The following is a 12,950-nucleotide window of genomic DNA, read 5'->3' as shown; positions in this document are numbered from 1 at the left end:
GCATTTCTGTGGGCGCACTGTGCTAGCAGTGTTCAAGCGTTTTGTTTTTTCTCCCCCCCCCCCCCCCCCTCCCTTTCCATCCCCCCCCCCCCCCCCCCCACACACACACACACACACACACACACACACACACACACACACTTTGGGAAGGTCTGAGTTAGACTATTATTAAAAATTCTCTGCTGTGTAAATTTGAAAGGAAAACAGGAACTGAATTATGTAAATCATTGGAAAACAAAAAACGCTGTACACTCCACAGAGTGTGAAAGTTTGGGTGAGGTTGGTGTTCACTGATTGACAGATTAGTATCAGAATAATATCAGCATGCAGGAACGTTGACAGGTGACATTCACCTGATGGTGTTCTGCCGTTGTTCTTCCTGTGCAGGTCAGCTGAAGTCTTCATTATAATCTGGGACTGTAAATTGCGCAAAATTAAATGTTCTGGCCACCTCCGTTATTTTTATGTGGACTTTACTAACTGTAAAAAGTATAATATCACTGCAGATCTAACATCTAAGTGAACAAACGACAGGGCAAATTATAATTGCCACAATGAAACTGAACTACATTTGATTAGGTGACATCAGAAAAACGCACTTCTTACATCGATCTAATGAACGTTAGTAAAAAGTGTCCAAGGGGGGACAGAGGGGTGATTGGAGGAGACTTTAATGGGCATGTAAGTGAAGGAGACAGAAGGAAGAATGTGACTAGCCAGCATTAGATGGTATTCTGTAGTATTACTTTAAAAATCAAGACTAGGAAGCAGCTGAAGGCAAGGACTGAATGCTTGACGTTAAAGAAGGAAGAAGGTTGCACCGAGTTCAGGTTCTGTGTTGTAGGGAACAGATACCAGGTAGCTGGAGAGTGCAGCTGCACTGCTGAGGGAAACTGCCAAGAAGGCGTTTGGTGAATCCTCCACACAGAGGAAAGCGAGCAGGGAGACTTAGTGGTGGAATGAGGACATACAAGAAAGTATACGAAGGAAGAGGCTAATGAAGAAAAAGAAGGGTAATCAGGGAGATGAAGGAAGTAGGCAGGACAAGGTAAATGAAATGAATGAAAGGGAAGGTTTACAAGATGGTAGTGACACCTGCTGTGATGTATGGCTTGGAGACAGTGGCCATGAGAAAAAGGCAGGATCAGAAATGAATCCATCATAGAGACAGCAGAGAGGCAGCGATGGCTCGAGCATGTGCAGAGGATGGAGGGTGGATATACTGGACAAAAGGGTGAAGATGGAGGTGCTGGGCAGGAAGAGAAGAGGAAGATCTCAGAGAAGATTCATGAATGTACTTAAGGAGGACATGCAGAGGGTTGGTGTGACAGAGGAGGATGCTGGGTTTTAGTTTCTGACCCAAACCAAAATCAAGGAGTCCGTCAGGGTTTTGGAAATAGAAAAGGTTGCTTTAAGTGAAGTCATGATTGCTCAGCTCCACCTTTTTCATGTCACCCATATTAGATTCTTTGCTTTGTCACTGTATTTCCTGGCAGCTTATCACCTCTTAAGTCCTACTCGAGATTGAGATAAAGACTGAGAGCATTTAGTGTGATGGCTTTTTAGTCAGAAGTCTGATGGCTTTTTGTTTGTGGTCTGACGTTTGAGGCTGAGAATAAATGCACACTGTTAAATATCAACACTTCACTGTTCTTTTGATTCCTCATAGGCAGCTGATGGAAGACAACACACTGCTCAGTAGACCATTTTACACTTTATTCTCTCACAAAATCACTTCTACAAGGGAGATGCGTCCTGAATGACACTCTGCGTGGATCTGGTGATGGCGGTGTGCCCCTAACAACAGTGTTACACAGGCATTCAGTAGTCACGTTGCACAGCGCACTCAGAGGTTATTGTCTATTAGCTGCACAACATCTTTTCTCAGCTCTGGCGAGGCTGTGACCTTTCCCTACTCCCTTCCAGTAAATTTCTACTGGCAGATGGTTCCCTGTTATCAACTCCTGCAGACAAGCGTGGGTGAGGGTCTCCAACAATCTACCACTAAAGGACACGTAGTCTAAGGCCTTTATTATCAGGGCCGTGTCCACTTAATACTACGCTATATAATTATATGACACTTATTAATATAAAGCATAGCTTTGAGGCACTGTGTGTGAATGAGTGGATGACTGGGTGTGTAAAGCACTTTGGGGTCCCTAGGGGGGACTAGTAAAAGCGCTACACAAATACAGGCCATTTAACATTTACATTTATATTATTCAGCTTTTAAAATACTTCAGTCTGTAGCAGGATTTTGGTTTCATGATGTAAAATTAATAATTAATTCTAAAAATAAGTTACTCATCAGTAAAAAGGTTGCTGCCTGAAAGCCGAAATTCCTGTTTAATACAACATGTTTGATGTGAGGAAGATCAGGTGACCCGCATTGAAGCGTTGGGTGTGTCGCCAGACAGGAAACTGAGAGGTGTGTTTAATGCAGACAAAAAGGAGGCCAGAGGGAGGGTATTTAAGCCTCAGCAGGTCTGGAGGTATGGATCTTACAGCGATGGCTTTCTACAAAGTGATGTGTTTGGCTGCTGGGCTGATGCTCCTGACCCAAGGTAAGAGCTCTCTGCACACACCTGCATCAGGTACGACTCAGAGGGCCAAAACACTCAGGAGCACAGCGCTTCACTTTAAAGTGACACTGCAGGAAGTAACACGACAGGAAAAGGAGGACTGGTGGTTTATTTTAGCTTCATCTTTATCTTGATGATGAAAGCTTAAACACAGATTAATATGACGATCTGTTTGGTTTGGGGAGCAGCTGAGAGGCTGAACTGCTTTCCATCAATCAGCGTCTGTATAATAATAATGGATTGGATTTATACAGCGCTTTTCAAGGCACCCAAAGCGCTTTACAATACCACTATTCATTCACTCTCACATTCATACACTGGTGGAGGCAGCTACAGTTGTAGCCACAGCTGCCCTGGGGCAGACTGACAGAAGCCAGGCTGCCATATCGCACCATCGGCCCCTCTGGCCAACACCAGTAGGCGGTAGGGTAAAGTGTCTTGCCCAAGGACACAACGACCAGGACAGAGAGCCCAGGGATCAAACCAGCGACCTTCCGGTTACAGATGTGCTTCCCAACCAAGGTCGCCCCTGTATCACAGTTATTAGAGCTGCTTTATTTTATTTTAGCTTTGATTCAGTTTTTAACTTTCATTTTCAATTCAATTTATTTTTTGATGATTTAATCAGTCAGTTTTGAGTCATACACAGAGATTTATTCATGAGGGTGTACATGTTTAAAAAAAACTAAAAACGTTTATTAATGATTATTTGATGGTTGTTTATAACTTTTCTATCGAACAATGGAGTAATTGTGGAGAGTGGAAAATGAAAGCAAAACTATAAAAACACTGAGTAGCTGAGATGAGAACACGCACAAACATAAACACACAAAAAGATCAGAAAACTTTAAAGAAAAGAGTTCACTGATCTTTGTCAGAAAACAACTACATGATAACAATCCTCTCAGAAGAGGAAAGCTCGCCAATCGAAAATGATAATGGTGTAAATGGTAACCACATACAAACACACACACAACTAGCTACAGAAATTGCATTTAACAGATGAAGGAAGCGCCCACTGGAGCCTTTGACTGCTTTGCATGGTTAACCACGACTGTAAAACTGGGGAAAACGAAACATAACACATAAATATATGTTAATATTTATATAAAAATATATATAAAGATTCTTCATAATACATTCAATTTATTAACATCTTACTGAAAAATTAGAACACTTGAAATTAACAGGCTGGCTTACTTAGAATAGCACCTTCAAACTAGCCAAATAAAAAAAGCAGAAAACAAACTCTTGGAAATACAGTCAAAAACTAACCACGAATAATAAATGAACTACTTACAGACACATGTGTCCACGGCACAAGCATAAGGAAGCAGCGTACTGGTCACATAATCAAGATTTTAAATGACACCTATTTTTCTGAAAAACAGCACAGTTATCTCAGACTGTATGGAAGCATCACACAGACACATTACTTTCCTGTTCAGTAACACCCAATCAAAATCCTAGAATGTTTCAAATGCAGGTTTGACAGGTTTGTGAGTGTACACTTTATCCAAAACCTAGTGACGGTTTACTCATGTTTACCACCGGGTGGCTGTAGCTCAGGAGGTAGACCAGCTCACCAACTGGTCAGAAGGTTAGTGGTTTGATCCCTGGCTCCTTCAGTCCACATGTCAAGAGTGTGAATGTGTGTGAATGTAGTTAGGAAGCACTCAGTGTAGAGAAAGTGTGTGATTGGGTGAATGTGGTATGTTGTACAGAGCACTTTAAGTAATCCGGGAGAGTAGAAAAATGCTATATAAGAGTCAGTCCATTCACTGTCTGAACATGTGTCATGTTACTTTTGCACTGTTTTGCATATTCTGACACGTGTTGTTATTACATGGCTTGATTAAGGTACACATTATTCTGACATCTGGGGCCAGAGCTGAAACTGGTCAGGGCCAGCACAGTTTGTCTACAACTGGCCCGTGGCTGTGCACAACTTACACATGGCCCACGTATCGCAAACAATGACGGCCCTTTGGTGGTCCAGATCAGGTTTGCCAGAGGTAGTCCACAGATGGGCCAGCACAGGACCACCAGTGTGTCTGCAAATGGCCTTGTGCTGACCCATGTGTGGGCCGTCATTCTTTGCGGTGTATGGGCCAGATCCGGGCCATACCAATTTTGCTATGTGGGTTGGAGGGTCTGTTAGTACAGTAACCTCACAGCAGCTGTGTTATTGATCAGATTATGTCATTAAAAATGCTCCAACAGCCCAGAGGTCGAGTTCAGGTAAAGCCAAACAGACAGCTAGCAGCTACAGCCCCTCCCCAAGGGGACTGACTCACTGCTGGATGCTTTTAGCTAACCACAGATATTGACTATTGACTGACCCACTGGAAAAACTAGTCCATGCATTCATCTTTAGTAGGCTTGATTACTGTAACAGCATCTTTACAGGTCTACCTAAAAAATCAGTCAGACAACTACAGCTCATTCAGAACTCTGCTGCTCGAGTCCTCACTAAGACCAAAAAAGTGGACCACATCAGTCCAGCTCTGAGGTCCTTACACTGGCTGCCTGTCCGTCAGAGGATAGACTTTAAAGTTCTGATGCTGGTCTATAAAGCTCTGAATGGTTTAGGACCAAAATACATCAATGACCTCCTGACCCAGTATGAACCATCCAGATCCCTCAGGTCATCTGGATCCGGTCTTTTATCAGTTCCCAGAGTCAGAACCAGACACGGAGAAGCTGCATTCAGCTTTTATGCTCCTTATATCTGGAACAAACTCCCAGAAAGCCTCAGATCAGCTGAAACACTCAGTTTATTTAAATCCAGGTTGAAGACTCACCTGTTCTCAGCTGCATTTGAATAAAGCACCAAATCCACACTTTAAGCTTAAATTTCAAAACTTACATTTAACTACTGATTTTATCTACTGTTCTGATTTTATCTGTTTTGATTTTATATACTGTTTTGTTTGTTTGTTTGTTTGTTAATTAGTTAGTTAGTTTATTTGCTTGTTTTAATCTATTTTAAATCATGCTTTTTATTTGTTCTTGTTTCTAATGTCTCTGTAAAGCACTTTGAATCACCTTGTTGTTGAATTGTGCTATACAAATAAATTTGCCTTGCCTTGCCTTGCCTTGCCTTGCCTTATTACAGACAATGAACAAACCACAGACAGATGAATGCAGATTTTTTGTTTAAACATTGTTTGTTTTCTGTGTTTCAGAGTCTGAGTCACAGCTGGATGGTAAGATAAGATTTACTTTTATGTGTAATAAATCTTTAGTTTCATATGAATATTAGTTTGTGAGTGAACTGTAGACTCCAGGATCACTGTGTCCTCACTCAGCAGTTTGTAGTGCTGAGAGTTTACAGCTCCTACAGTAATGCTCACTCTGTGTTTTAATGTCGGTCTTCAGTTTGTGGTCAGCCAAAGCTCAACACCAGGATTGTAGGAGGACAGGCGGCCCCTGTTGGCAGCTGGCCCTGGCAGGTCAGTCTGCAAACATCTGGGTCCCACTTCTGTGGAGGATCCCTCATTAACAGTCAGTGGGTGCTGACTGCTGCTCACTGCTTTCAAACGTGAGTGATGAGGCTGAAGCTGCACTCTAAAGATTATTTAACGAAATTATGGAGGGTCCTAATCTGGGGGAGGGGGGGGGGTGTAACAGGATCAATATTTACATTTACATATAAAAAAAAATTTAAGTGTTTCTTCATTTTCTGTTGAACACATTGAATTTTCATGTAATGAAATGTGGTATATAAATGAAATGATCACTTGCAAATATTTAACAGGGCAGGAAGTGAAACTTTATATATGTTTTCTCGTCTATAACAATTGTAACAACTGTGTACTGTTCGTGTCGCTCCTGATGATCTCAGCAGTACTCCAACCGGTCTGACTGTGAATCTGGGCCGTCAGAGTCTACGGGGATCTAATCCCAATGCAGTGTCTCGGACAGTAACACAGATCATCAAACATCCAAACTACAACTCTGGTACCAACGACAACAACATCTGCCTCCTGAGGCTCTCCTCACCGGTGACTTTCAACAACTACATTTCTCCCGTCTGCCTGGCAGCTTCAGACAGCATCTTCTACAGCGGTGTTAACAGCTGGGTCACCGGCTGGGGCGATATAGGAAGGGGAGGTGGGTCACTGGTTAGAACAGATTAATATTGTCTGAGGATGACAGGAAACAAACAGCTTCTCCAAAGTATCCATAAAGGAGCCTTTGTCTGCTTATTTTATGATTCTGTTGCTGAAGAGAAGCCTAAATGTTTCAGAAACTATGATTTATGAATTTATAGAAAAGACACCAAGTTTCTGAGCCAACCTCAAAGGAAATGTTTGTAAAAAAGAAACTGGCCTCATGCAGTTTCGTTTTTGATGATAAACCTGTGCGCGTGGAGGGGAAACAGACTTTATAAACACTAAAAGAAACATGGACTGAAATATTTGGAAAATGTCTGAAGCATCAAAGATAGAAATACGAACCAAATGTCAAAAACACTTTAAAAACTGATTGTGCATATTTTTTTACTTTTAATCAGATTTGTCTGGTGGTTCAATATATACAGCTTTCTGTCATGTGACCACTGAAAGTGGGAAATCCTTTGAGTTAAAACTTATTCACCACCAGAATAAATGCCTGGAAGTGGAACGATGCTTTGTTTACTGTTCAGGTTTGTATCTTTAATCTGTCACACGCTGTTTATTAAACAGATTTTTTTTACCCCGTTCAGTGTCCCTTCCTTCTCCACAAAACCTGATGGAGGTGGAGGTTCCTGTTGTGGGAAACAGGCAGTGCAACTGTAACTATGGAGTGGGAAGAATCACTGACAACATGATCTGTGCCGGGTTAAGTGCAGGAGGAAAGGACTCCTGTCAGGTGATTGTTGTTACCTGTGTTTGGCACATTTTCACCTTTTACAGATTATTCTTCTTAGTTTTTCAGGTGCACACAGATGCAGTCAGTTCTATTTAACATACCTGATCTGCTAAGAGAGACCATATTGAGCTGTGTGTAATTTACTAATAGAACAGATGCAGTTTTTTTTAACTATAACCAGGAAATCATATATGTGGCTCAGTCATGGGGAATGAGACAGGACACAGGAAAGATTCTTGGGTTTTTTATTTTCTGATTGCATTCAGAAAAGCTTAAATTTAACAATAAATCGGGAGAGATCCCACGTTGGGGTCCCATGTTTAACAGAATATAAAGTATACCATATTTTAACAAATTCAAAGGTAGGTTTTGAATTGTCACTAACCCAAAACCAGTGGAAGCAACTGTCAGGACACTTAACCACTGCAGGCATGCACTCACTTAACTTGGCTCACAAAGAACACTGACGTGGAGTCTCACGCAACGATCCCACGCCGAGGAGTGCTCAGCCACACTCTTGAGTAGCTCCCTGATGAGGCTTCGTTAGCTGCAGGTGGGGCCAGCCTCCAGATGGGACACACCCACCAAGCCTACCTGAAACCCTGTGCTCAGCCACACTCACAGATACACCCACTTGCCTATACATACAAGCATGGAGAGCACAAGAACAGCACAGTCCAGCAAACATACATCATATATTATATTGGTCCATAACTGCTCATGGACCCTGGGTCTCTCAGATCCAGGTCACTGACACAAGCTATGCGTTAGGACAAATACACACACACAGGAATCATACAGCAAGCTAGCTCTCACAGTACATGACCATTAAACACACGCACGTGACACATTTCAGAATCTCTGTGGAATGCCTCCCACTCACAGCTCACTGTCTGTGCTCTAGTTTAAGGCAGCTCTTGAAGGGGCAGTATAGAACCAAAAACCCTGATCTAGTCATCACCATGACAGCTCTACAAAAAGACCTCTGAGTCGTACCTCTGGTTATATTCAGGAAAGGTTTCCAAATTCAACATGTGAAGCACAAAGAATAACAAATGTATTTTCGTTGGGAAAGGAACTCACAGAAATGCATAAGCAGTTCATTCCTCTTACATGCCATCTTCTCACTGCACCCCCTTAATAAACCCTGATGGTTCTGTCTAACAGTAAATGTTTCTGCTCTCAAAGGGGGATTCAGGAGGTCCAATGGTGAGCAAGCAGATTGGTCGCTGGATTCAGGCAGGAATCGTCAGTTTTAGGGAAGGTTGTGCCAGGCCGAATCTTCCAGGAGTCTACACCAGAGTATCCAAGTACCAGACCTGGATCACGAGCCAGATCTCCTCCAACCGGCCGGGCTTCATGACGTTCAAGTCTACTGGGACCAACAGTGATCTCAGTGTTACCTGCACAAGACTGCTACCAGTGCCAAACACCACCAATATCACCACCACCACACTTTCAACAACCACTAACCGTCCAACAAACACAACAAGACCTACAAACACCACACTTCCAACAACTATCAACCGTCCAACAAATACAACCACAACTACGAACACCACACTTATAACAAACACTACAAGATCTACAAACACCACATTTCCAACAAACACCACACTTTCAACAACCACCAACCGTCCAACAAACACCACAAGACCTACAAACACTACACTTCCAACAACTATCAACCGTCCAACAAACACCACTAGCTCTACAAACACCACACTTTCAACAAACACCACACTTTCAACAACCACCAACCGTCCAACAAACAGCACAAGATCTACAAACACTACACTTCCAACAACTATCAACCGTCCAACAAACACCACTAGCTCTACAAACACCACACTTTCAACAAACACCACACTTTCAACAACCACCGACCGTCCAACAAACACCACAAGATCTACAAACACTACACTTCCAACAACTATCAACCGTCCAACAAATACAACCACAACTACAAACACCACACTTCCAACAACCACCAACCGTCCAACAAACACCACCACACCTACAAACACCACACTTTCAACAACCACCAACCGTCCAACAAACACCACAAGACCTACAAACACGACACTTCCAACAACTATCAACCGTCCAACAAATACAACCACAACTACAAACACCACACTTCCAACAACCACCAACCGTCCAACAAACACCACCACACCTACAACCACCAACCGTCCAACAAACACTACACTTCCAACAACTATTAACCGTCCAACAAATACAACCACAACTACAAACACCACACTTCCAACAGCCACCAACCATCCCACAAATACCACAAGACCTACAAACACCACACTTCCAACAACTATTAACCGTCCAACAAATACAACCACAACTACAAACACTACACTTTCAACAACCACCAACCATCCAACAAACACCACAAGACCTACAAACACCACACTTCCAACAACCACCAACCGTCCAACAAACACTACACTTCCAACAACCACCAACCGTCCAACAAACACCACCACACCTACAAACACCACACTTTCAACAAACACTACACTTCAGACAACCACCAACCATTCAACAAACACCACAAGACCTACAAACACGACACTTCCAACAACTATCAACCGTCCAACAAATACAACCACAACTACAAACACCACACTTCCAACAGCCACCAACCGTCCCACAAACATCACAAGACCTACAAACACCACACTTCCAACAACTATGAACCGTCCAACAAATACAACCACAACTACAAACACTACACTTCCAACAACCACCAACCGTCCAACAAACAGCACAAGACCTACAAACACCACACTTTCAACAAACACTACACTTCAGACAACCACCAACCGTCCAACAAACAGCACAAGACCTACAAACACGACACTTCCAACAACTATCAACCGTCCAACAAATACAACCACAACTACAAACACCACACTTCCAACAGCCACCAACCGTCCAACAAACACCACAAGACCTACAAACACGACACTTCCAACAACTATCAACCGTCCAACAAATACAACCACAACTACGAACACCACACTTATAACAAACACTACAAGATCTACAAACACCACATTTCCAACAAACACCACACTTTCAACAACCACCAACCGTCCAACAAACAGCACAAGACCTACAAACACTACACTTCCAACAACTATCAACCATCCAACAAACACCACTAGCTCTACAAACACCACATTTCCAACAAACACTACACTTCCAACAACTATCAACCGTCCAACAAACACCACACTTTCAACAAACACCACACTTCCAACAACCACCAACCGTCCAACAAACACCACAAGATCTACAAACACTACACTTCCAACAACTATCAACCGTCCAACAAACACCACTAGCTCTACAAACACCACACTTTCAACAAACACCACACTTTCAACAACCACCAACCGTCCAACAAACACCACAAGACCTACAAACATGACACTTCCAACAACTATCAACCGTCCAACAAATACAACCACAACTACAAACACCACACTTATAACAAACACTACAAGATCTACAAACACCACATTTCCAACAAACACCACACTTTCAACAACCACCAACCGTCCAACAAACAGCACAAGACCTACAAACACTACACTTCCAACAACTATCAACCATCCAACAAACACCACTAGCTCTACAAACACCACATTTCCAACAAACACTACACTTCCAACAACTATCAACCGTCCAACAAACACCACTAGCTCTACAAACACCACACTTTCAACAAACACCACACTTTCAGCAACCACCGACCGTCCAACAAACACCACAAGATCTACAAACACTACACTTCCAACAACTATCAACCGTCCAACAAATACAACCACAACTACAAACACCACACTTCCAACAACAGCCACCGACCGTCCAACAAACACCACAAGACCTACAAACACTACACTTCCAACAACTATGAACCGTCCAACAAATACAACCACAACTACAAACACCACACTTCCAACAACCACCAACCGTCCAACAAACACTACACTTCCAACAACCACCAACCGTGCAACAAACAGCACAAGACCTACAAATGCCGCACTTTCAACAACCACCAACCGTCCAACAAACACCACCACACCTACAAACACCACACTTTCAACAACCACCAACCGTCCAACAAACACCACAAGACCTACAAACACGACACTTCCAACAACTATCAACCGTCCAACAAATACAACCACAACTACAAACACCACACTTTCAACAGCCACCAACCGTCCAACAAACACCACAAGACCTACAAACACCACACTTCCAACAACTATCAACCGTCCAACAAATACAACCACAACTACAAACACTACACTTTCAACAACCACCAACCATCCAACAAACACCACAAGACCTACAAACACCACACTTCCAACAACCACCAACCGTCCAACAAACACCACACTTCCAACAACCACCAACCGTCCAACAAACACCACCACACCTACAAACACCACACTTTCAACAAACACTACACTTCAGACAACCACCAACCATTCAACAAACACCACAAGACCTACAAACACGACACTTCCAACAACTATCAACCGTCCAACAAATACAACCACAACTACAAACACTACACTTCCAACAACCACCAACCGTCCAACAAACACCACAAGACCTACAAACACCACACTTTCAACAAACACTACACTTCAGACAACCACCAACCGTCCAACAAACACCACAAGACCTACAAACACCACACTTCCAACAACTATCAACCGTCCAACAAATACAACCACAACTACAAACACCACACTTCCAACAACCACCAACCGTCCAACAAACACCACAAGACCTACAAACACGACACTTCCAACAACTATCAACCGTCCAACAAATACAACCACAACTACGAACACCACACTTATAACAAACACTACAAGATCTACAAACACCACATTTCCAACAAACACCACACTTTCAACAACCACCAACCGTCCAACAAACACCACAAGACCTACAAACACTACACTTCCAACAACTATCAACCGTCCAACAAACACCACACTTTCAACAAACACCACACTTTCAACAAACACCACACTTTCAACAACCACCAACCGTCCAACAAACACCACAAGATCTACAAACACGACACTTCCAACAACTATCAACCGTCCATCAAATACAACCACAACTACAAACAACACACTTCCAACAAACACTACAATTTAAACAACCATCAACCGTCCAACACTGTGAACACCCGGCTTATACTGACGTGCGGCTAATGCATATTTTTTTTCATGCGTTCAAAAACATTTTGCCTGGTAACAGTAGACCAATGAAATTGATAAGTAGTATATATACGGTATATATTTTTACCGGTTGTTAAGAGACGTTGTAATGTTGTTTGTGTACTGTTCCGTAAAAAAACCCATAAGCAATGTAATTTGTGTGTTACTGATACCTACGTATACTTGTAGGTAGTCGTGTTATAGGCACTGTTCGAGGAAAAAAAGCATTTGCAGTATGTAT

General features: G+C 42.6%; 1 protein-coding gene across 1 annotated transcript; it reads left to right on the top strand.

The window, feature by feature from the left end:
• The first annotated feature begins 2,469 nt into the window (after window positions 1–2,469).
• On the top strand, window positions 2,470–12,703 carry LOC113021429 (transmembrane protease serine 9-like). The gene is made up of 8 exons (XM_026166092.1): window positions 2,470–2,564; window positions 5,771–5,791; window positions 5,964–6,126; window positions 6,430–6,698; window positions 7,294–7,439; window positions 8,628–8,907; window positions 11,635–11,688; window positions 11,946–12,703. The coding sequence occupies exons 1-8, from the start codon at window positions 2,495–2,497 to the stop codon at window positions 12,701–12,703; spliced, it is 1,761 nt and encodes a 586-aa protein (XP_026021877.1). The 5' UTR covers window positions 2,470–2,494.
• The last annotated feature ends 247 nt before the right edge of the window (window positions 12,704–12,950 follow it).

The sequence above is a fragment of the Astatotilapia calliptera genome, chromosome 4, assembly GCF_900246225.1.
Source record: "Astatotilapia calliptera chromosome 4, fAstCal1.2, whole genome shotgun sequence".
NCBI lineage: Eukaryota > Metazoa > Chordata > Actinopteri > Cichliformes > Cichlidae > Astatotilapia > Astatotilapia calliptera.
The sequence above is the reverse complement of the archived record's forward strand: the minus strand, read 5'-3'. Positions and strand labels throughout refer to the sequence as shown.